This window comes from Prinia subflava, chromosome Z (assembly GCF_021018805.1).
Source record: "Prinia subflava isolate CZ2003 ecotype Zambia chromosome Z, Cam_Psub_1.2, whole genome shotgun sequence".
NCBI classification, from domain to species: domain Eukaryota; kingdom Metazoa; phylum Chordata; class Aves; order Passeriformes; family Cisticolidae; genus Prinia; species Prinia subflava.
Window position 1 is genome coordinate 58,515,842 of NC_086283.1, and position 26,167 is coordinate 58,542,008.

The 26,167-nt window shown below is 41.9% G+C and overlaps 1 protein-coding gene across 2 annotated transcripts in view; it reads right to left on the reverse strand.

Annotated features, from left to right (window-relative positions):
• The window catches only part of LOC134564448 (neuronal acetylcholine receptor subunit alpha-7-like), a 61,121-nt gene that overhangs the window by 29,033 nt on the left and 5,921 nt on the right, over positions 1–26,167 (reverse strand). Inside the window, exons 2-4 of one of the 2 annotated variants that reach the window (XM_063423308.1) lie at positions 15,329–15,468; positions 2,055–2,099; positions 274–383 (exon numbers count right to left, since the gene is read on the reverse strand). In XM_063423308.1, coding sequence (XP_063279378.1) covers positions 274–383; positions 2,055–2,099; positions 15,329–15,468 — 295 coding nt within the window. The remainder of the gene's footprint in view (positions 1–273; positions 384–2,054; positions 2,100–15,328; positions 15,469–26,167) is intronic. The other variant, XM_063423309.1, reaches the window with a different exon arrangement.

Below are 26,167 nucleotides of genomic sequence, written 5' to 3' on the forward strand. Positions count from 1 at the left end.
TAGAGGACAAGAGTTCTCCTGCAGACACAGCAATTTTGAAGAGACTATAGATGGTTTTCCCTCTGTGTTCACTGATAAAAAGTTGAAGAAGACATCTGCAGAACTGCAGCAAGGAAGAGTTAGACTGGCTATTAGAAAAATCTGTTGGCTGATGCTTGCTTGTTTTTGTCACTCTTTGAGGGTAAGAGCAAAAGGCCCATACTATCAGTGAAGCATGGCTGATTTTCAGCACTTAGTTCTAATCTCTTAGCAGCCATTTCACATCTTGCTTACCTGTTATACAGAAGAATGTCTGGTACCCAAATCTGGTCGGCCGGAAATCGCAAGTTCTGCACTCCTGGGTATTCATACTGATCCCAAGACAGGTAAACGTCAACCCAGGACTGTTGGCAAACACATACATCAGATTATATGAGCTTGTAAAAGTCTTCTAAGTTCTCTGGAATATTATGGGAAGAAAATAGATTTTGCCAATAGCAACAGCAGCAGAATGATAATAGTTTAATGCTCGGCTTTAATTATTAAGAAAGGTGGCGCATCTAGAGGAAATAACAGTGTGACTACTGAAGACAGTGTCTACCTCTTCATCTTGTGGCCTGAAGTCAGGCATCCCAAACCTTTCCTGGTGGGCTGGCAGAACCACCGGCAGTAGGCACCTCAAGAGGTCTGCTGGTTCTGAAGTGAAGTGAGGTGGTTAGTGGTAGGTGGACCATGGTCTGAGAGCCCCCATTGCGTGGAAATAATTTAATCTGTTACAAAGGTTGGGTGACTCTTTTACTAACCACCTTGCTAGGAGAGGTAGGCAAGTGAACTTTATATGCCAAGGGGTTGTTTCTGATCCCATCTCCTTCACCTCAACACAGTTAATTCAAGAATGGTGCAGGAACAGCTTTTGGGAAGAACCTTCTGACTTAAAATGAAGCTCAGTGGGAGGCTTGCAAGGGAAACCTTTATCTGTGCTATACCTGCAGAACATCTCTGCAAGGGACAGGACACCTATGGGCTCTGACCTAACAATCTTGTAATCATAGAGGTTTGTCTGGGTTAGTTTTTGCAGTATAAAAATGCTCATTTCTGCTGCAAATCCCAGCAGGTACCTGAGGAAGAAACAGCCAGCTCAGTTGAACATATTAATATGAGATAGTGTTTGGCTGTGAAAATCAAAGAAGAATTAGTTTAATCATTCAAGTCTACCACAGTTTTTTCCTTCAAGAACTGCTTCTTTCCTGAGCACAATCCCTTAAGAACATCTGTTTATGCAGCATAAGAAAACACTGTATCCCTCACCACAGGCAGCCAGAAAGACCTGATGGGAAACTCCCTCTGGCAAAGGAGGTTTCTTCCCATAATGAAGGTCAGTTTTCCTTATTCTGCATGAGTAGTGCAGGTGAATTCTCAGCTGGAGCAGGTTGCAGAAGAAGGAATAGGAACATTTATGGAAGAGGTTTGTAAAGCATGAGAGAGGGCAATACCACAGAGAGGTGCCTGCGTCTTGCCAGCAGCAATGCAGCATCAGGCCCTCTGTGATCCCTGGACTACCCACCACCCTCTATGAGTAGTCTGCACGTGGTCCAGTGACCACTTCTATGTTCAGGGACTGTGTTCAGCTGCCCTGGCTCCAAGTTTCAGGCAGAGGTGAAATTTTCCCAGAAGTGGCACATGCAGGTTGCCTAGGTCTTACTGGGTATCGGGCTTATGGGCTCACAAGTCTCCATCACTGGTTATGGAGAGGGCCTTGAGCCCCTTGAATATTCCCTTCTTAGCTATGACAGGACCCTAACTCTGGGGTTTTTATCACTAGATCCCTACATCCACTGGCAAAACAGTCCAGTTGGTTTCATGCTTCAAAGGTCAACAGGTTTGTGGTGTAGTCTCCTGAATTTAGTTTTCAATTCTAAAAGGAGTACTAAGGAAATTTTAAAGAACTCAAAATGCCTGCTTGTATTGCATTATACACAAACTATAAGATAGCAGTCTTGCCTTTCAGCTAAGAAATCACATTCAGTAGTTTTCAATTAGACAGTTTCTTGACTTTACTGACAGAGGTTACTCACCATCTGCAGCCAAGCATTGGTGATCAACACCTGATTCTTCTCATCCTTTGAACAAAATGGGGAAGGAAAGAAAAGACAGGAGAAAAAGGGATGAAACAGTTTGATTAGAGATGGAAGAGTTTCTGTGTCTTTTAGAGAATCCAGACTCTGGGGGTACATAAACCAAACTCCATGGAGAAGACCACTGGAACATCACTATTTGGCCTAGACAACAGCTAGTCTTTTACTTATCCTTTAAACCTACAGACCCTCTGTATTTATCATAACTGATCAATGACAGAAAGGAAAGTAATAGATGTTTTTTCTTATTTTCTGGGAACAAACTCCTTACAAGTTTTACCTTCTAGCTACTTGCTCAAAACAAGATGTTTCCAGTACCACACTTCACGTCGCAATTGGAGAGATTTTATGTTATATTTGCTGCCACTGCAAAGCAATGGTGAAATAATGCCAGAGGTGCTGTTCTTTTCGAGTGTCAGTGCTATGTAGCTTAGCTCTGGCTAAAGGAAAGAAAGGCCTGGCCTTGGGCAGAAGCTATCACTTGGCAAAAAGGATAAAAATGCTTTGTGAGAGGGAGCTCACACAACACCTGCACAGAGCAGGAGTCTGCAGGTTCATCCCTGCATGCAGAGGCCATGGAGAAGAATCTCTTATAACAGAAACACCAATGCTCTCAAGACCCAGTTGGTGCCCAAGTTCTTTGGGGAGTCACAAGGTGCCCAGTTTTCTGCAGTTACCCAGCAGCTGCAGGACCCTGCACCATGGGGATGGAGAAGCAGGGCTGAAGAGTCTCTGTGGTGCGATACACAGGTACCCAAACACCACCAATAGACCCACCCTGCACTTCCCAGAAGCTGAGGCTGTGCTGCTCAGGGAGACTGGCTCACTGTATGCCCAGCTGTCCCTGTGTATGTTCATGCTCTAGGAAGCTTACATGGTTGTCTGCAGTGTTTGGGCTGGGAGACATTGCAACTGCAAGCTGCTTGGCAGCCATTTAAACCATACATAGAGTTCCCTAACATGCATACCCTCTCTGGTCATGTCCTTTTTGCAGTACTTACTCTCTAACAAGGTAAAAAACCCCTAAACTGCCTTATTCATTTTGGAAAAATACCAGTCTGCTCACCTCAAGCTACATTCATTCTTCCTTTCCTCCCCTCTTCCCCTCCTGACCCACTATCACAGTCCATATGCAAAGAAACTACCCCAGAAGTGTCAGGGAAGAGCTGCTGAAAACCAAACTGAAACATCTCACACCAAGCTGCTACCCTAGGTTTGTTTGCTCATCTGTGAGTCCTCTGGAGTTACTTCTGTGTCCCAAGCAGGAACTGCAGATTCCTAAGGCATGAAGGACAACCGCCCAGAGATGTCTCTCACTTACTGATTCCCCAGCACACCAGACACTGGACCAGTGGTACTGCTGAACTCTTAGCATGAACATTGTCTGTAGCATGTCTATAAAAAGCCTTCTCCTTTTATATTTGGGTTGTTGGAGCTCCAGAAATACCACAACCTAGAAAGGGAGACATCGCTGACCTGGAGGATTCCTGATGGTTTTGGCATTGTGGCCAGAGTTAGGTTCTGCAGCCAGGCTCCTGTCCCCAGAAAGGTAATTTTCAGACATGAAAAAGGTCTTTGCCATCTTTGCCAGTGATCCACACAGAACTGTCTATCACACTACCTCCTCTTGAGTCCCCTTGAGATATGACTGCACTGCTTCTGCTGCTGTGAGATGCCACACAAAAATCAGATGTGATTTTATATTGTTATACTGTTAATATAACAGTAATATTATAACAGTGTTAATTTCCCTTTCTCCTCTCTGGTGCTCCAGCATATGTATGCCTCTCTCTATGCAAACTACAACCCACCTCCAGAGGCCTGGTCCTTCTGCACCCCCTTTTGTTCCCTTGGTTGCTGTAGTTGAAGCAATTGTAAGAAAATCTGTAGAAAAATAAGAGAAGGACTGGGCTTGTTGAGACAAGTTTTTTAGGTGTGAAGGATTCAAACACCATCTTGAAAAATACAATCCTAAAGTAAAGAATAACCCCAGAGTTGGTAATTGATAGAATCATCAGAGTTAGCTGTGTCCACTGACCTGGGAAAGGAAAGCAACCAGAAACACAGAGGTTGTGTCCCAGGGATTCTCAGAGGCCAGTCACCAGCCCATCTGACTGATGCATTCCTGGCCACCAATGACTCCTGAGGTGTCCTGTAGGGCTGGCAAGCATGATGATCATCTGAATTGCACATCAAATATTAACGATATGCTGTGTTGTTAGCCAAATAATGCCTTACACTTGTAAGCTGCACGTCCTCTTAAGAAAGACTTTCTGGGTACTGTTAAAGGAGCTTGAATACCATGATTACAAACATGGTCAGTAACAGTCAGCCAATGCTTTGCTGTACAAAATTAAGGATTTTCCCCATCTGCACTGAAACCTACAGGGAAGAGAAAGATGGGCCATTCCTCCTTTTGTCATCTACCTATATAAACTACATGGAAATGCATTAAAGTCCAATGTACATGTGTGAGGCTGGAGGTCTCCAGCATGTGCACATGCCTTTCATCAGGAGCCCCTCATATGTGGCTCTGATTTACAAGGAAATTAATTTTTTTCTTGTGCAGTAAGTTTATACTTTGACAGCTTGCAAAGGAAGATATCTTGGGCTGACTTCTGTATTTCACAAAACAGTTTGTTGTCCTTACCTGTTTATCTGTGTGTCAGATACTAATGACCTGGATAATCAGCTTTGACTTCAAACAATTCTTCAGCCAGGTATTTCATGTAGCATTAAAATTATTATCTTTGGTCTGCTTTGCCTTCTTTTCACAGGACTATGCTTAGATACATTTTGTAGTCAAAGGAAAACTCATATTTTTGAGTTCTCAAATGCTTATCTATAGGGTAAAAATGGTCTTTCTTGTCTTGTTTAGATAGCAGCAAACCCACAAAGTCTAACTAGGGCTTTGGGCTGCTTATGTCTTTCTCGGGTGAAAAAAAAGTCACTTCAGAATATTTTTTGGCCATTCAGAGACTATTTACATCCTTGCCTTCAGGCTGCTGAGCTTTTAAATGGCATTTGACATTTTAGCAAAAAGAAAAATGCTTCCATATGCAATGCTGGTCATAAGATGCAGTCTGCTTATTGCACGACAGAACAAAATATTTTTCAAACAAGGATCTGAGTTTTCCAGAAGCATATGGCTTGCAGAAGCAGCAAAGCTGACTTTCCACTGGGAAGACATTTGTTCAGGTGTGGCTCTCCTGCTAAGTCTTTTCTAGAGAAGGACCCTGAGGAACCAAGGAAAAAGTGCCTGCTGCAACTGCCAAGGAAATGAGGGCCATTGAGAACCTTGTTAGAATGAGAGGCATTTCAGAGCTGAGGTGTTTATGGAGCTTTCCATCTTTGCAGTGGTCTACTGAGCTTTGCATTCTGTAAGAAAATGCTTTGGCCTTTGCAGTGGGCTGGTTGCCTTGCCTTTCCAGAGCTGCAGAAGGTCACATCTCACCATGCCATCTCCATCATGACCTGTGTGCTGTATACTCATCTAAAATGATGGTACATTGGTACAGAAGAGACTGTATTTTTCTGTTACATGGACACTCAAACAACCTTGAGAACGTGTGTGCTTTACTCTGTCTCAGGAGATCACTGATCACTTAGCTTTGCCTAAGTAAAAGCTAATTATTGAGCGTGGGAAGTGCTGGAGGCAGTTCCCTCATTCTGTATCACTGGTTTATGCAGAGGGGTTTAAAGGTTAGTTGAGAGGATTCCTTTCCTCCCAGGAGAAAATTTGAATAATCTACTACACTGCTTTTTCTGTTCAAGATTCCTGTCTTGGCACTGTCAGCCTTGGAGGTGACATTTCCTGTACACTGGGCTGGCTCTCAGCTCCCATCTTTCTGTGCAGCAAAGCACTGAAAGCAGCCCTGCAAAGACTCTGGGTGAGGCTGAAAATTATCAGCTCCCAGAGGTATTTTTTCATCACTACCCTGGCAGTTCTCCTAGTTTGCAAATGTTCAGCTCAGACAAATCATTTTGCTCCTGGTATTTAAAAATGCTGGAGAAGCTGTGGTCACTAGTGAGTGCAACACTTGTTCTCTAAATCCTTCCTGTATTTATCTGGGTCATTTTCTTCCCTTTCTATCTCTAGCCTGACTCCAGTTAATCCTCTGCCCTGGATATCTGCTTATTCCTACAGCCACCTTTGACCCATGGAAAGTGACAGTTTGGTTTGTTCTGGTGCACATGGTGTGACATGTGAATATTTTCATTTGGTTTTCTTTTCCCTGCCCTAAATTCAAAGCTTACAACATACATACATCTGCCTGCCTCGTGCACCACTTCCTATCAATAGATTCTCCCTTGTCAGGTCAACATCTAAATAAAACTGCCCTTAGCCACATAATTACCTGGGTCATATAACCTGGTTAAAAAACCCAAATCCCTTCCTGGTTCAGCAGTCACATCATATGATTATATGCCATCTCTGTAGCAAGACATTTGTTACAGGTGATCAGCAGGAGTCAATAACTATTGCCCTTTCACAGAACCACAGAAATGGGAGTTGAATCAGCCACTGAATTATTTCAAGACAATGATCAGAAAAGTCTCTAATTGAACAGGTCATGTTGGTCATTTGCAACTACTTTGGTACTGCTTCGGGTAATTTTTATATTTTTTTCCCACTGTTTTTGTACCTGAAGATCTGGAGATGAGGAGGGAGACAATCAAGTGGCTTGAAGACATTGACATGAGACTTAGAAAGTTTTGTTAGCAGAGACACTGATCTTTGAGTGAGATCTTATTCAAAATATCCAAAAGAATTGATCAAGCTTTCAAATGCTTGTATGCTCAGTCTACGACTGCACAGGAACTCCTTTCCATTGCTGAACCACCAATCTGCCCATAATCTTCAGCTGATTGTCCAAAACTCAGCTCAAATGCATTGAATGGTTGAAGTCTCAAAGAACCAGTAATTTTGAGGAGTGCCCAGGTTGCCGTGGCAACATTCAAGTAAGTATTGCTGGACAGCTTTTGTATTTCAGGGGTTTCATTAAAGAGCTGGAATAAACCTTGTCATGATAACATCAGCTACGCAGGGATAACTTAAGTATTTCATCTCAATCCCTTTAACAAAGCACCCTCAGGAAGAAGATGGAAATCAGAAGGAGGGCACAGAGTTAAGGTGAAAAACTGCGGAGAAATACAAAAATACAAAGGAATAACAAAAGAACAAACACCTGCTGAGTATTTGGTTGCCCATCAGGATGAAGATGCATCTAGGCAAGTGCTCACAGCTGAACACCTTTGTTGCTTGAGATTTCCTCCTATGAATGTTTGGAGGTGATGTCTCGTGTTTTTCGTCTAGGTTTGAATCACATTTCCATCCCATGCCACTGGCTTCTCCTTGAGGTCATGCCTTTCTTGGTCCCCTCCTGTCTTGTAGAGGTTTGTGTTTTTTCACTGTGGGCAAGAAGTGCAATCTGCCTTTGGTCTTTCCACTGTGTAGCAGCTACTACAAAGGCAGCGTCATACCCTGTGTAGGCTGTGTGGTCCCACTGTCTTTAACCATCCGCATTCTTCTCCCCAGAAAGCAGCTGGGGGAAGTACCATTGCATCTGTATATGCCATTTTCATCAGTCTATTCACTTGCATTTGAGAGAGGAACTTTACACATTGGAGTATTTGGCCCCTGTCAGATCACAGTCTTCCCTGTGCAAGCCCCTGAGCCAGGAACAATCACTTGTGGTGAGAATGGAGACTTTAAGAGAACCTTGTACTGGGAGAAGCACAGTACCGAAAGAGGGACTGTGCCAGAGAACCCTGCAAACACAGGAAGGCTAGCCATAGTCGTTAGGTTATCAAAGTCCTCAAGACGTATTCCTTGTGAAGGCCTTGGCTCCCTGTATGTCAGAGACCAACCAGATATGGATGCTAAATGCAAAAGCCTGGATACAAAAGCCCCTGCAACAAGTATTGAACCCATGCATTCACCAAAGGTGAGAGTGGGAGTAAGAAACAAGGGAAGAAATGCCAGTTTCTGTTGCCAGTCAGGGCTTCAGAGTAGGCAGCCTTCCCCTTCAATGGCACAACTGGTGACTGAGAGTGTCCCAAGCCTACTTGATTTGTGTCTTATTTGCCTTACCCCCCAATATTTTCCAATTTGTGAAAAAAAGCAGTCTTGTTCTTGCCCTGCACATGTGACATGACTTACAACTACTGCCTGGGGTGTGGGTACTTGACTCAGGAAGCTGATTTTGTTTTTCTAGGTTGTAGCTTTGCACAAGTCCTTGAAGAGCAGGATTCCTGTGAACTGTAACACAATGTAGACTCACTCACCTTGAAACTGTTTGACTTCAAGTTCCTCCACAAAGACCTGCAAATTGCAGGACTCCCTGCCCCCACAGTTCTCTGGGATCCTGGGAAGAATGAAGCCACCAGCTTTGTCCCACTGTTTCAAAGATACTTCTCATGGAAACCCCAAAAGCTAGGTCAAAGGGCCTCACATGGCCTTCCAGCACAGTGCTACTCTCTGACTGCTTGGATAAACTGACATACATGCTTACTTCCTGGGGGAAAGGGTGTTATGTCACCGTACAAAAGCTGTCAGTCCTCCATCACCATCACAAAATATCCACACATTGCATGTAGGTGGTTTTTATATTCTCCAGGGTGGACACCTCCTCTTGAAATAGCCCTCCATGTATTTTGTGCACAGTTGGCAGGTGCTTCAAACAAACAGGACTAGACACAAATCTTTATTCTAGGATATTAATTATTAATTGTCTTTTTCAGCATTTGAAATGACAAGGAAAACAGCAGAAGAATGGTCGAGAAAGCCAACCCTGAGTATTTATCCGAGATTCACACTCAGTCTACCTGCAAGGTTGCCTTTGCTTTTTCTTCCTATATTTGCATGCTGCTGTGACAGCACAGCAAAAAATAAGGGGATGTAGGTGTGTTCCAAAATGCAAGTGAACTCTTAAAGCCTGTGGATCAGGGATAGAAAATGGGATGGGAGGTTTTTACTCAGGATCTGAACTCACTATCTCTTAGGACTTACCCTCAGAGAACTCAGAGAAACTAAGGAAACTCTAGGTTCAAGGCCACCCCAACATCTTTGGCTTAACTGTTTCATTGCAAATCCTTGATTGGTTACCCAAAATTAGGGAATATATATGAGCTCAATATCTAAATTCCCACATCTATAGACAACAGAGTACAGTCTTTTCAACAGTCAGACAGAAAATTGTTTAATTACTGTGAAATGCCCAAGCTGGATGACCACAACTAAAAATCTCAGAAGGAAGTCAGCCTTTCTTTTGTTGGAGCCACTGCCAGTAAGTATAGCTTGGGGGACCATGTTGACAGAAAACAAACCGTGGAACTGCTTCCCACTAAGTGAGCTGCCTCCAGTCTGAGCTGAGCAGAGCAGAAGTCATACAAAATAAAAACATGCTGTTAAGGTTCAGGGAATTAAAACTTCATCATAATGTTTCATGCAAGCGTGTGCAAGCAGTATTAGTCAGGAAACCATACTACTCATGGCCCTTAACTTCATTGTACTAGCAAACTCAGATGTTGCATGTTTAATTGGTTTAGTGAGACTGGCATTTTGATAATGTCTGGCACATAGGAGACAGCCAAAATAATAATTCATGGCTCAATTAGCCTTGAATTTCCCAATTTTCAATATCCTCACATGCTAATGGAGAGGAATTTTATTTTTTAATTCCTGGAGTTGAAATTTGGTCACACTAAGTGAGTTCTGTGACCAAGAGAGAGATTTGGGGATTTAACTCTAATGAATCTGTTGGTCTAGAAACATTTCTGTAATTTTTCTGTCTGGGATTTTAATGACCATGATCACAAATTGATTTTCAGCTTTTATAATGGTGTCCAGTCTGTTTTTCTTCTCGGTTGCGCTATTTTGCATCAGCCTTGCTGCACTGGTCTCATCAAATCGGCTTTTGCAAGGTGACAGTGAAAAATAACTTTCCAGAAAGATAAGTGGTTTGGTAGAGTAGGCCTTTCAAGGAGAAACAGAGTAAACATCGCTCACAAAAGCTATGCAAGAAGCCCACAAATAAATGCAAGGGCATTATCAGGAAAGAAAAAAAAGATACTTTAATCTAAAAGGGCTGAAAGAGTCAGTTGAATGGTCATACTTACATAGTTGAAGTTATCTATCTGTAAAAGATTTGTACGGGATGTACTACAAGGATTATGGTTTAATCTAGTAAATACTGATACTATATTCGGAATAACAAATGAATAGGTGCTTATGTGCACTACATATTTTTGTTTCCTTGAATCACTTGTCTGTTGATCTGGGTTTACATAACATCCAGCATAGATTTTTGTATGTGTGAGAATGCTGGAATGAAAGGTGGGAGGGAATGACCTAGATGCTGTAAGGTCAGTTTAAGAAGGAAGAGGTGAATTAGAGCTAGAAAATAAAGCTTGAACCTTCTGGTCTTTCAATACACCTGCAGAACCAGGCCTAGAAAGCCTATGAAACAAAATCACTAAAAACAAGGATATCAGCTGCTAAAGGCATTCAGATTTGACAGAGATTTTGTGAGAAACCCAACAGTAGGAGGGCTGTGTCAGACCAGATGCGCCCCAGGGCCAGGCATAGCCTCCCCTCCTGCCTTCTCAGCTTTAACTTCTGGCACAGTAAACTGACAGGCAGCCTCTAGCTTTGGCAGCTCTCACTCAAATAGACAACTCCCCAGCTCCTGAGGACTGAGTTCAACAGTCCTTTTATTTGATGAGAAGATGACATGAGAAGTGAGCAGGCTGGTGAAGGCAGCTTTGATGTCAACAGATGCCTGCATTTAAAAGTTGTTCTTTTACCAAACACTTCTTAAAAAAACCCCACAAACCAACCCAAAACAACAAAAAACCTCAGATTCCTTCAGGGTTGTATTCTTCAATTTAGGGAAAACTAGTAGAAGCATAAGTTTGAATCTAAAATTTTGATAAGGTCTGGGTACAGAAGGCAAAAATATCTATGCTGCTAAGCTAATATGCTGCTTATAGGGATAGCGACTGCACCTGCGTGCTTGGTGAAAGTATGTGAGAATCTTCTGGTTTTCTCTGAACAGCAAGGCTCAGACACAGTTTTCAGGAAAAAAAAAACCCAAAGTGAATCTTTGTTTTATTGTCCCACTAAACCCTTATATTACCTCATCCTGCTGCTTTCCAAAAGTGTGGAGAGCTTTGACACACGGTGGCAACAACATCTGTAGTTTGAAAGTGAGATTGTTTATAATCTTGTGACGTGCCTACCATGACGTTTGGGATAATCCTGCAGTCCCTGGAATGTACAATCATTTTACACACTGTGCAATTGAATCAAAACAGTCCATAATAAATTTTTCCAGACACAGCATTTGTTTCGGGTTTGCAGCCCAAAATACAGGAAGATTATGTATTTTTTAACTTCTGGAAGTGCATCATGATCATGGATTGGTGGAGATTTTTTTCAGCACTTTTGTACCTTCCCACTGGTCACCTGCAATCCCTATTTTGTCATTATGACCTCTGACAGTGGCAGCTGGAAGGCTGAACATGAAGGTTAAAAGTACTACAGGACTCCACCATATGCAGGGACCTCAACAGCTGAATTTTTTTTTTGATAACCTAACAGTGCAGCCACATATACACCCTTTCAGATAAGGTCTCCTGCAAATGCTACACAAGAAATAAAAACAATCATTCACGATGACAAATAGTTTTCACCTAGCAGCTTCCTTTCACATTGTACCAAAGGAAAATTCTTGCATTTCCTGTGCTGCAGAAAATGCCATGCCTCATTTCTTAATTACTCTAGCCCCACCAGCTGACTGGGGTCTTAGACAAAATAAGAAGAGAATTTTTGTTCCAAGTATTCTTGGATGTCTACCCTTGCTTGGGTTGGCAGGGCATAGCAGTGCCTGACAGTGCTCTGTGGGAGACATCACCAGCCAATGCCCTTCTGATGCACAGGGAGTGCCTGGGGGTCAGGCTCCAAGCAAAAATGACCCTCAGAAATGGCATACATATGAGACAGCTCAGCATGAAGTTGTCCTTACATACAAAGAACAAGGCAAACTGAACTGAACCCTCCTGTTAAACAGGGGCTGTAACTATCCCTCTTTCTGGTCATTTGTTTCCTGAATGTAATGGGCCTGTCATGCTTGTAGTTATGAATTAATATAATTTTTGGAAAAAGTTTGAACCCTAAAGTCCTTTATTTGCATTTGTCTACTACAACTGTGACAAGTAAAGAACATGTTCTCAGCTTTGAGGATGATGGCTGGCTTTGAATCTTAAAATCCATACATACCCTGTGTAGGCAAATACATGCACTTGGAAGCAGAAAACATAATCCAAAGCAGTTGTGCTTTGAAATTCTCTTTGAATGGTTTTAAGAAGAGGAGGTGAGATTTTAAGTAGTTACTTCTACTAGTGCTTGGAAAACCACAGCAATCTCAGAGCAGTCTTTTCTCTCTATGTAGCAGACTGCAACTAGATTGTCACCAATGCTGTTCTCAGCAGCCAGTATGCAGAAGATGAATTTAGGACTCATTACATTTTAATACAGTATGTGTAGGAAACAGACTTATGGAGGCATGTGATGAAATCTGTCCCAGATAGAAGCTTTAGATGTGATGTCAGGTCTTGGCATGGGTAAGGCACAATACTTTTTGAGTATCAGTGGCAGACTCCTTTTCATTTCCATGCAAAAATGAAACAGGATAAAACAGGAGATTTGTTTTCATGTTCTTCACATTGTTTTCTCCTGCAGGGAAGCCAGAACAGAGTCCACTGTCTCATGCCCATTGCAGTCACTGCTTGCAAAGTAACTCAGTGAGTCCAGCAGTGCTGCAGTATGCTTTGGCACATGACATTTCCCTGAGCATGGAGTGCTTGTTTCCTCCCCAGGGAGTATGGTGTAAAAAGTGCCTCATGCTGGGACTCTGCCTAGCACCCTGCTCTTTTATGGTAATGGACCATGCTGGACACACAAGTCCTCAGAAAGAGCAGCTTTTCATTTTGTTAATGCATACACCATTGCCAAGACTATGATGCTGTCTATCCTCTTCCCCAAGTGAAGAGCTGTGTGCTAGCTGCTTTGTCTTCTGCCAGGCAGGGCAGCTGAGGAGGCAGAGCCTGCTCACCCCCAGACTCCCATCTGATTGAACAGAGATGGCCACTTGGTTTGCCTCATGGTATCTCAGCTGATAGAGGTTACCTCTTCCTTGTAGCTCGACTGCTTCTCTTTACATCATTGTGGCTATAACGAGCCTCCTTTTAAACAGACCTTTACTTCAGCAGCTGGAGCAGACAGATGCTGCCATCTGTCCACCAAGCAATGGAGGATGAGGGGCTCACAAGTACAGTGCTTGTTGCTGGCATATTTCTGCATTGATTTCTGATTTAAGGACTCAGTGGATCAGTGTTTTGTGCATTTTCAGGCTGGTTGGTTTAGCCACTTGATGCCACTATGGGCATTCAGCTGCCAAATGATTTTCACTGAGGAGATAAGAATCTTTTCACATCATCCAAGATAAATATTTCAGGTAACTCTAGATGATTTTTAAAACACTTTGAGTGCAGTTTGCAAGACCACAAACCTGGGACAAGTCATTAATTCTGACTAAAACAGATTAACACCTAGCATCTATACTGGGAGCAAAGATGTAAGGAAGAAAATCTTCGTTTCTAGGTATGAGCATCTAGCATACTTATCTCCTATTGTGGAAAACCAAAAGGAAACACTGGAACTACATTTCTTATAATGGACATTCACCTAATATAGATAAAGTACTTTAAAAAAATACCAGTTTCCTGAAAGGTTGAGTTTCATATATGAATGTGAAACACAGTTGAAAAATTGTTTTATATAACTCCTTCTGACTTTGAAAATGTAGTTACAGTACGCCTGAAGAGTCCCCTTTCATACCCCCAACCTTCAAATTAGGTTGAAAGAAAATACCAGAGATAAAGAAGGACTGAAGGAAGATCTTTGGAGCTGAGACACCTCTGCTAAACCTAGAACTGCTTGCTGAAATTTATTTGAAATTAGCTGCAGGAAATCTTTGCTCTTTCATTCATGTAGAGGCCTTTGGTTGACAGTACTGATTTCCTCTCTCTTCCAGTTCAATGCAGTTGGTAACATTTCAAAACAGAAAGATGCATATCCTATCTGAGTGGCTTCTGCCTGCCTCCGGGAATACCACAGCTGACTTGAGCTGCCACTTGCACATTGTGTCGCTGTGGGGCTACACCTTCAGGGTCCTGCTCACCTCTCCAGAGAGAGAGCCAGGTGTGCTACACATTTTCAGAAAGATTGTGAGAGCTTTAAAAAGTTTAAATATTTGAGGCTTCTGTCAAATTGCTTTGCAACTGCACAAATGTTCCCACATCTCTCTCTCTATTCCTCATTCCCTCCATGACAGTGACAGTATTAGAAATCAGCTCCAAGTACTATTTATGGAAAAGGCAGGATGAAGTTAAGAGCACTAGTGTGTTCACCTGTTTGTTCTGCTGACAGAGTGAAGATGGTCAAAATTGTTCTCCTGGCTTGTTTTTCTCATGTAGATAAAAGAAATCCTGTCTATATATATATCATGGTTTATCATACAGAATCCTCTTCATGATGAAAAAAAGGATTTGGATTATTACGTTAAAATTTTCCATGGGTCAAATCTCCAATTCTGTAAAAGCATGTTGTAGTCAAGACAATTAGAGGGCTGTGCCTCCAGGTTTTACTTTTATGTATTTCTAAGCTCATCTCAGGGCAGACTCATTCAGCTGCAGTGCCTGGTAAAAATATGATGGGAGAAGAGGCCAATGCCATTATAATATCTAATGAAAAAGTGTAAGTGCAGTGATGGTAGCTTTGAATGCTGCACATGGTCTTGAGTTATTGTATCCCACATAGCTCTCAGAAGAATGTTGTCATTAATAATTTGTAGTAACACATGGCTTCTAATTGATTGAATTCTTTTTTCTGTATAAAACAAATGGAAATAAATACATAATTAATCTCCTTGCAGCTCATGTTGTGTCAGAAATGGCTGTGCTTTTAGGACATTTGCTCCTCTAAAGTGTCAAAGCGTGTTCTCCAACATTTAGGGAGGATGCTTAGCAAAACACAGACTGCTTTCATCTCTGATAGCCTTGATAAAGAGGAAAAGTGTGTCTCCTAGATGAGAGATCAGATTTGTTATGCTGAATGGGCGCCCCAGAGAAGAGAACAGCAAGAAACTCACCACGTCAATTATCTGCAGCAAGGAAAGCTGGAGTTCGACTACGAGCGGTTGGGAGTCATTCACTACAGGTCGCTCCAGACGATTGTAGTTCTTCAGCAGTTCTCTGTACAAGCGCCTCTGGCTTTCCCCCTGCTGAGACACTACAGGAAAAGAAAGAAGGTGTCTGTCATTCACACTGTCATACATCACCATTGTCTGTTTTGCTGAAAACTTCTTCTTATTAGGTTTGTAATTAGAAAGCAGTTTCTAAAAATACCACCCAAATTTTGCATATGAATGTGACAGTCACAGCTTTTCTGCATATGTGAATGATGAACTCTCAAAAAAAATTAACTAGTAACACTCTAACTCATTACTAACACTCAGAAACTACTGAACAGAATTCGGAGGTCTGACTGAATGTCTCCATTCCTTGGAGTCCCTCCTGCTGATAGACAATAGAGCTGTGGGTCCAAAATCACCAGACAGCTTTCTGAAAGGCAAGCAAATTGATTAATTCATTTGCTTGTTCTTATTTCCTGGACACTGGCTACTGTGAGCCAGCACTGGTATTACTTAGCCATATTGTGTTTTTACCAAGCATTTCTTGGAGCTGATGTATCAGCCCTTTTTCTACACTCAAGAAATAGTAACAAACCTTCTTCCTACCCTCTTCAGTTTTCTGTAGCAGTCTTTCTAGGCTTTGGGTTACTTCCCTTGACTTTTCTCCATCTGATGGCAGCACACTTTGTTAACACCTACTGAGGTAGTGGTTTGAAGGCTAGACATTTAAAGAGCTACTACAGTGATACTGAATTTCTGGTATTACATGCTTAACCCAGTTTGCACTGGGGACAGACTCCAGAAAATGTTGTCATGCAAACAGCTGAGCATGTTAAAGATTAGCAGAACTTCAGCCTGTGCTTCATTTCCAAAATGCCCTACTTCCCACCTTTGGGGTGGGTGTGGAGAGCATCCATCTAACCTGTGTGACCAGGTTTCTTTGCCATGACAACTGTAGATGGTGAAGGTTTGGGTATCTTCCCTCAGCAAAGCAAGAAGTTTCCTGGGATACACTGGTCAGCACTCTGGCTCCCCCAAAACTGTGTAGATCTTGGTGCTGTGGCTAGTGGCAGCCTGAGCTCTACGTAAGAGCTGCACCTAAGAGAAGGAAGGTCATGGACTGCAGGTTCCCCGAGGTCAAACCAGTCCTGTCAACATGAGTGTGTATTCTCTGAACTGTATAAATTCAATCCCTGGCAGAAAATCTGCACTCTAAATCATTATTAGTTTGGACTGAAACATTTTTTTTTAATCCACTGCAGCTCCCACTCTCTATATATGACAGTTTTTACTTCTTGATCAGAGCTCTGCAAATTGAGATCAAAACTTCTCTCACAGAGGTTGTGATGAATATTTTCTTGACAGTGCAAACAAAAAATAACAACCCATTCTGCCTTCCCAGTCTCTTACTGTGCTTAGCAAACCCTTCATGCCTGAGACAAGCTGCCCTACAACAAAGCAGCCATGCCTTTTAAAATTAATAATAAATTCAGTTTATAAACAATTCATAGGTCTGTTTAACTTGTGTTCTTTTCATTTTTGCTGATACTCAAGGGAGCTGTGTGACTTTCTAGCATGGCAGTGCCTGATAAACAAGAAAGAAGAGTATTTTGGTTCACTTTGGTAAATTACACTATCACATCAATTTCATGGGCTCTTTCTCCTCTTGCGTAATATTCTACATTATCACAGGAACCCAGAGGAGCAAGTGCTGTAAGCACGCCTTCAATAGCCCTTAATTATACCTCAGTACTGGATGCCATGTTTTCACCAATGGCAAATACAAGCTTTGACCACAGTATCTCTCCTTCAGCATCTTAAATAATCTCCCCTGCTTACTTAAGCAGAGATTTAAGTCCTCTGTAATGGCCTTAGGACTTTCCAGCTCCTTGGCAGAACCAGACTCCATTATAAAAGTCTTGTGTGGAGGAAACCCATGAAAATCACCACACATTGTCCTATGGAAAGAGGCTCTGAGTTTGGAGCAAATTTGCTGTCCTTTCAGTCACCTACCCACCCATGTTCCTGTACTTTAGGGAATAAATTACTTCCTGAACTATTGCTCTCATCTTGAGTACTTACATAATACTTGCCCTTCACCTTTCTTTTAAACTGCCTGCCTCAGCTTTTACAAGGGGAAAAACACCCTTCATCAGTCTCTGGACCCAACTGGGCTTCTAGACTGCCCTGGTACATCCATTGTCAGGCTGTGCATTGAAGCAGCCCCACAAGAGATGTGCAGAAATCTAAGCCTAACCCTTTGCTCTAGGCTTTGGAAAGCTGTCCTTGCACTGTGTGCTTCATCCATGCTGAAGCCAAGCCTCTTTCCCTGTTAAACTTTGTGAGGTGAAGTAGCCAAGAACTGCACCTAGTTTTCCATCATTTTTCTTCAACTCTCCTCTCTGCCATGTGATCCTGATACTTGGCAATCTCTTGTATTCAAAACTGTTAACACAGTTGTAGCTGATCTATTCTGAGTCTGCCGAGTTGGCATTGGCGATCACGTATTTGTGTGCTGCATGGTTTTGCTTACAAAATGACATAGAGTCAGAAGCAATGGAGCCTTGGCGTGTCCTGGCAAAGAGCCACAGCAGCTGTTGGTACCACAAAGAGCTGGCTAGCCTAATCACACCTCCATCTCTGCTACAGCTGCTTTGGAAAAGGACACTGAGGTGGATGTCTAGTCTGACTTTTATGTTCACAGACTTTTGCTTTAAATTGCAATTTTCAAATACCTAATGTTTCTTATTCCAGAGAGATTTCTACTTTTTTCTCCTATAACTTTGTTTGTGCTAATGCATTGTGACACTACAACTGTGTGTGCTAAATAGAGAGTTTGCTGGTGATGGGGAAGACTGAATCTCTCAGGAGTAGTGGTAGAATAAGCTTTACCACTGACTACCCCTCAGTCACAGAAGTTTAACCAAAAACAGTGGCACTGTTTCATCTTTTAACTAAGCTAGATGACGGATGTCAACATTTAAAGTTGTCTCAGCCTCCTAAAACCACTGCCAGACTTGCTATGCCTATGTATAGTACTGGTAAGTAAAAATAACTGGCAAAGGGCATGATGTTTCTAGCTAAAGGATCTGAGAGTTTTTATCACACTCTGCCTCTGACAGTGTCTCCCTTGTCTCTGAAATATCTCTCAAGCAGTAGGAAAACATACAAACTCATTAAAATTTGAGGGAAGAACAGTGTAGGATGTTTACCTCAAGTTTAGCAAGTCTTTAAGCAGACCATTTCTGAAAAATTCTCACACAGATTTGTCTGTGCCTTACAGGCTAGGTAAGTGAACAGTGGACAGAAAAGTGGCTGAACTGTCAGGCCCAGAGGGTTGTAGTCAGCAGCAAAAAATTCAGCTGAAGGCCAGTGGCAGAGTACTCCAGAGATGGATACTGGGAACAAGGCTGTTTAACGCTGTTATGAATGATCAGACAGAGTGCACCCTTAGCAAACTGTGATTTTTTTCAGATGGTACAAAATTGGGAGGAGTGGCTGATACAGCACAAAGTTTTCTGTCACTCAGAAGAACCTTGAAAAACTAGAGAAATAACTGACAGAAACCTCATGAAGTTCAAAGAAATAAAGTTTAGTCATCCTGCACCTGACGAGTAACTCCAGGTACAAGAACACTCTGGGGGCTCAGGGGCTGGCGAGCAGGATAGCCAAAAACCCCAAGGAACCTTACAGGTACCAAGCTGACTATGAGCCAGCAATGCACCCTTGTGGCAAAGGTCACCAGCATCCTGAGCTGCAACAGGAAGAACCAGACAAGCAGATCAAGAAAGGTGATTCTTCTTCTCTGCTCAGCACTGGTGATACACACCTGGAATGCTGGATCCAGTGCTGAGGCTTATCAGTAGAAAGGAGACATGGAATTACTAGATCAAGGGCTGGATTGTTCTTCAAGATTTACTCTTGAATAATCTGAAAGTGTTCCCTAAACTGCTCCTGGAGTTTGCAGACAATTGGGAAGCACAAGGCAACCAATCTCCAGATTGGTTGTGAAGTGCTCTGTGGAAAGCAATTACTCGAGCACTACATTAAACTTTTAAACACCTCTCTGAATTCCCTCTGTGCTTCTGAATGCAGAAAGAAGTCTGCAAGAAACCCACTGATTGAATGATATGACCAATAAACTGCTGCTAATCTTTTGAGAATAGATGCTATAGTTGCATTTCATATTTCTTTCCAGGATGTAATTGATGAGAATTGCAAAGCAAGGGAACCTGCAGCTAGGTCCAGCCAGACTATCCATATGGCATCCCAAGGAAGGACAGATGTTCTCTCCTTTCCAGGAGCTGTGCTGTCATGTCTGGTCTTGGCTGGTTGATTTTCCTGCTCTGCTTTGCATGCCAAGGTCCCCAAGCTATAAGGCAAGGGTTGAGCCCTTCCAGTTCCCCATGTTTGTTCACAAAGTACTCAGCTTCTTAACTGAGAACCCTGGTGTGAGACACATTCTGCCTGGTTGTGCCCAATAAAGAATAAATAATTAATTCTTAGCAAGATGATAGGTAGCAGAACATGGATTTTCACTACTTTTTCAGCAATGACACCTGTGTTATAAACCCTTCTACCTCTGTTTCATAGTGTTTCCTGGTTTTGTTTTGTAATCTCTCAATTCTTTGAAAGGGGGAGCTTCTGGCTGTTTTCTAGCTGTTGCTCATTTCTTTAGGACCCTTTAGGACATTTCTGACTCTGAAAACACAAGTTCACACTTTATTCATACAAGATTATTGGTACCTGAAGTGGTGGTTTTCAGGCAAAATATAATATTCTTTCCATATCACTTTATATTAACATATATGCATGCTAACATGACTCTGAATTAGAAAATGTCTCTTTCTGTTTTCAGAGACAGTTCCTAGAATCACTTTCATATATAAACTTTTTGAAGAACATGGTAAGTTACAATCAACAGCATATACCTGATCCATCACATTGCTTTTATATATTTTGCGCCCTCTCAATTCTTCATAAAAGGTCTCAAAATGCAGTGATACTGTGGTTGTGACATTTATTCACTCCCCTTGTACCTTCTGCAGGTATTTCACAACATCTATGTCACTTTTTTCTCTCTGTACTGTTACTTTGACATGTATCTTTTGTTTTTGTGTATTTCTTTGTTTTACTCTTTCATAAAAGAAAATGAGCAAAGTTCTGGCATTTAGAAAAAACAAACACAACAATGCAATTATACTGCAATGTATTATTAAGTTTAGTTGTGTAATGATTGTGTTTAATTTTCTTATAACTAGAATATTTACAGAGGGAAAAAATCAATTAAAACACTATGGTTATCAGAGCTAAATCCTAGAACTTAAAACTAGTTTCCTAAAACCTTCCTGCCACAGCTCCTCCTCTATTATTTATTTTAATTTTAGTTTATCAGTGTACTCTTGAAGAGATTTTTAGCTATTGCTTTCAGAGTCCAAACAGAATGATCACAGGAAACATAAACACACACACATACACACACACACAACATGCAATAATGAATTATGGGGGAAGTAACATAAGAAGTATAAGGAAAATAGCAGATTGTTTCACAGAAAATTTCATTTGCATAAAGAACTGCAATGGTAAGAGCATTTACAAAATGAGGCATGTTCTATGGATTTGGTTGCTATAGAAAACAACTTACTTTGAATATTTTGCAGATTTTTGAGAATGTAAAGCATGTCACTGCATATGTTAACTTAATCCCCAGAGACACAGATGTGACCGATCTGCTTTTGTTCTTATGTGCAGTATTGTTACTTTTATCTGTGGCTGGAAATGCATTATTTCTTTCAATGCCCTTTGATTTAAAATGCATGCCATCACGCCTTCAGGGAAGAGGATTCACATTAGTAACAATGGAATCACATCAGCTACCTCTACCCTGTGTGTGTCTCTGTGTGTATTTATGTGTTGTGTATTCGAATATATCTCTCATTTAAAACCTCTTTTTAATCTACTTCCCTTCTGGGTAATCTTTGACTCTAATCTTTGTCTCTCGCTATGCAGATTGTTTTTGCATCTTACACGCAAAATTCATCAGATACCCAGAGGAATGTAAGAAATGACATGATCTCCTAGCCAAGAAGGACCTAATATTCCTGAAAATATTCGTTCTGCTCTTTCACAGCAGACAAAGAGTTCCCTGCAATGATGGGTTTTAAAAAGGTATGCTAGGCAAGGTTTCTTCTTAAAGACTCTAGGCCCATAACAACATGCTAAAACTATATAATGAAAGGATGGGCTTATATTTTTGGTCCTACTGGCTTAGTTGCAGGTGTTTTAAAGGCTGAGTGACGCGTGTAAAGTAGAGAGACACACTTCAAGTTTCTAACAGTGAAATACCTCTCAGTCATAGTTATCATAAACTGCCTCATTACTCCAAGTCAGAAACCTAACTAGCTACAGCCACTAAAGGCAAAAAATGTACTTTTACTGTAATGCTAGTTTACATTAGCTCTATGCAATATAAGTGTCATACTAGATGCACAGGGGAAGGAATCTGGAGCAGTGATGGAGAGAGAGACTCCCCTTGCTATACATTACAGACTGCTGGGGCTGTCTGGAGGCAACTCTTGCCAGCCATCCTGGGATTTGTGGAGTGGAGTAGTAATGGAAGCCAAAGGAAAGAAACAAAACCCTAAGATAAAAGCAAGATACCAGTGATATGGTCATCAGTGTACTGGACTGGGCTTCTGCACTCTGTGCTCCCCTTGGCTTGCAGAGCATCCTGTCACATTCTTTCATCTCTATGTGTTTCAGCACTCAAAGCAGTTAATCCAGGGAAAGCCCTTGTTGGGAAAGCACTACGAGCTTCACTCTCCAAGTGCCATCAATGAGGCAGCCATGGCAATACACATAGCACTCACAGATGGCTCTGAAAAGGGTCAAGTCTGTCTGCACCTCCTCATCAAAAGCCCTCTCTACACCACACCAGGCATATGCGGAGAGCTCAGACCTGGGAAAGTCATAAGTTAACTAACAGGTGTAATAATGATTTCTGTGGACACAGATAGGCAAGTCTTACTAGGCTGAGAAAACAACAGGTGGAAGGAGTTCTTTTTCCTAAACCCAGTGCAGTTTATAGCAGTGATAGAGCCTGCAATGATGGTTTGGTTTAACTCCACACTGCAACTGAGTACCATGCACTCACTTGCTCACTATCTCCCCTCTCTCAATGGGATGGAGAAAAGAATTATGAAAAAATTACAATAATAACATTAATGAAACATAATAATAATAAAACATAATGAAGTATAGTAATAGTAGTAATAATAGTCATAGTCATAATCATAATATTGAAAAGGGAGACAACACAAAGAGAGACAGAAATAAAACAAAGAAGAGAAATTATGCACAATTCTATTGCTCACCACCCACTGATCTGTCCCTAGCCCACCCCTGAACAGAAATTGGCTTCCTCTAGTCAGTTTCCTCCAGTTTATACACTGAGATTACTAACTCCCCAGGAAGAGAAAAATAAATTATTTTGTCCCAAGATGTGAAGACAGCAAAGATTCCAAGAGTCATTCCTTAGTCACAGGTGTGACTTTAATAGGAAAAAAAAAAAAAAGCTTGTTCCATTTTTAATGATTCAAAGATGAGGGAAAGAACTTGCCTCTAAACTACTGCCTCAGTGTATTATTGATGAAGCAGTGATAATACAGTTTAACTTTTCTTGGCAATGCAGAGGACAGGCTGGAGTGGAAACTATATAGAATAATACTGTGAAAATGAACTGCCCAGTGTCTTCGGAGATGTTGCAGTGCTTCTTTCTCTTTTTCCTTCTGCAGTGCTCATCAGCTGGTTATCATCCTACAGACAGCTAGTTTCCCAAACCATGAACTTTTGCCTTGTCAGCCTGCCGCCTGTACTTACATGGCAAAGCTATGCAGCAAAGGCATTGAGGATGCAATAGGCAAGGCTAGAGACAGCTTCTCCTGACTTTTCCCCTCATGACTCAAGTGGCAGCTGTTGCCCATGAAGAAAGGGAGCGCTCCACTGGCTGCAAGGCACAGGCAAGGTGCAGATGTCAAAAGTGAACATGGTTCTGAGAATGCAAAGAAAGTTCCAAGTCTGTCTTTACAATATCCAAAGTCAAATGCTGGATAATGAGAAACATAATGTACAAGCCCTCTAAAAGGGATGAGGGTTAGTCTGATGAAAATTTCGATTGCACCTTGAATGACTGCCGATTTTTTCAGTGCTTAGCATGTGAACTGGGAAATATGGAGATACATTTACCTAAATCTGAAACAGTTTCACACTAGGGGAGCAAAACTTTCCTAACACACCTTATAGAGAAGACTCAGCCCTGTTTTAGGCAGCACCAATGAGCTTTCACTAAGTCAGGTCAAACGTGCTGCCTATGTGAGGTGTGCTGCCAATCAGTTGGTGATAGTTTGGAGGTCTTGGCAGCAGAAGTGGCTGCTATCAAGGGATTTTTTTCTAAGGGAAAGAAGTCTGAGGATTTGGTGGCCTAAGTCTTCAAAGACAAAGGGAACTGTAAAAAGGGGCATGAATATTCTTAGTGAGGACACTGGATTTATTTCACATTGAAGAGAAAAACTGCTTCTAATACTATCTGGATGAAGTAAATGACTGGCTCTGAGCAAATCTGTGACTTGTGACCAATCAAAAAAGGTTTGTGGAAATCTGACCTAAGACACTTGAAACTGTATGTACTATGCTTTGGCTGAGTCAGTCTAGATTTGCTTACAAAGTGGCTTGTTTTGTTTGTTGGACTTCTTTCCCCAGACTTTAAAGGTATAAAGATCTCAGTGATAGCTAAGTGTTGGGTAGCCTTGATCTGTTTTCAGAACACTAGGTCTTTTCCTCTGGTACAAGGCTCAGGCCCTGGTTTTGTTGGGATGAGTGGTTATATGAAATATGGGTCTCTACCTGCTGCACCCTGCCAGCCAAACCTGCACTGGCTGAGTCACTCATCCTGACTAAGAGTAGAAATGAATCACAGTGAAATTGAGGTACTTCTAGAGAATGACAATCCGGGGAGCCTGATTTTGTCCTGTCTTTACTCTGCTGCATTTAAGCTTTGATAACTTCAGTCTACTGCTCCTGAATTATGTTGGTGCAGGCAAAAGAAAATTAAAACAAAACTGGTGCCCCATGTGTCCAAGAGGAGCATGATTGCCATCTTGTAATACAGTAGCAATGACGCAGATGCAGGATGCTTGGTCTCTGAGTGAGACCAGAACAAGCATGAAAGTAAGGAAGTGATCCTGCGCTGTCTGGGTTGCCCTCTTGTATTCCCCAGCAAAGAATTCCTGAGTCTGCTAGAGCATTTTGACCCAAAGGTGAAATAATTTGCCCATTTGACGGAGGCCTTCTCTGGAGAAGGATGTCTCTTCTTACCCGCGGACCTGTTTCCCTTAGATCTACCTTCTCTTTACCCTGCTGCCCCTCTTTGACACCATCAGGCAGCACATAATTAGATCTGATGGTGCCAGGAGTGCTGAAGTTCTTGAGCTGAGATACAAATCCAATAAATTTAAATTATAATAGGTAACCCTAATATCTTTGGAAATTACATTAGAAGTCTTAGACTTTTAACAAAATGCTACTGCAGAGAGTATGCTTCAGGATACCTGTTTGGTTATAATAGAAAGACAAACTTTTGCTTGGAGCTCCTGGAGCTGCCCAGTTGCCATTTATGGATTGTGCGTGAAGCCCGAACATGAACAGGTTAAAGTCAAAGTTGCTGCCCATTTGCCACTTGAAGCAGTGGGAACTGCAAACTATCTAGCAACTTTTAACTTTTGATCTCTTCTTCCCATTGTAACAACTGCTCAAGCTGGGTTTCAGTTTGCTGACTGTCTTTCTAAAATGACACAATATTAAAGGGAAAGCACTCCATCAATTGCCATGACTGCTCTATCACTTCTGCAAGATCTTCAAAAAACCCCACAAGATGGCTCAGGATTATGTAATGTATTATCTGCATCATTATATGACTTCCTACTTTTGTTTTTTCCCAAATGCACTGACTCAGATGTGATGAGAACATTAAGCAGCATCATTCTCCACAGCCAGCCTGTGATTAATGAGACCCACTGCATGACACACAGTTACGTCTGTGTCATGAAGCCTCCATAGGGCAACACTGATTGTTTGGAGTGAGTGGAGTGGAGGTCACAGAGACAACAGGCTGCTGTAACACAGCAGATGAACTAGAGTTAAAGAGGTATGACTTCAATCTGCTTGGAGATGAGAAAACAAGGGGGAGTTCTTTTAGCTGCCTTCAGCTTCTACAAAAAGGGCTCTGCCATGAAGAAGCCAGGCTCTCCTGGGAGGTGCACAGGGACAGCACTGGTAAGATAAAATTGTATGACAGGGCACCCCCACAGTACTAAGAAAGCCTTTCTTTTCTCAAGGGTACTCTGCGTAAGGGACACTACTGTCCTTGGAGATATTTGCAGCTTCACTCCTCAGACAGCAACCCAATAGAGAAGAAGGGTTAGACTGGACAACCTCTGGAGGTCCCTTCCAGCCAAATTATTCTACCACTATGTGAATCTGTATAGATCAGACCCTCTCTCAACTCAGCTGCAACAGACACGTATTTTCCAATTTACAACTTAATTTTCTCCCTTGGCATAGTGAAGACCAAAGTGACCAGTGATGCTTTTCCACATAACCACAGCTGAGCTTCTGGGAACAGAGTGTACTGTCTATGTCCCGTCTGTAATCTGACCTCAGCCTCTTTGAGCTCTCAGTGAGAAACAAGACCTCCTCAAGACTACCTCTTTCTTCTAAGTGATTTTTCTGCCCAAATAT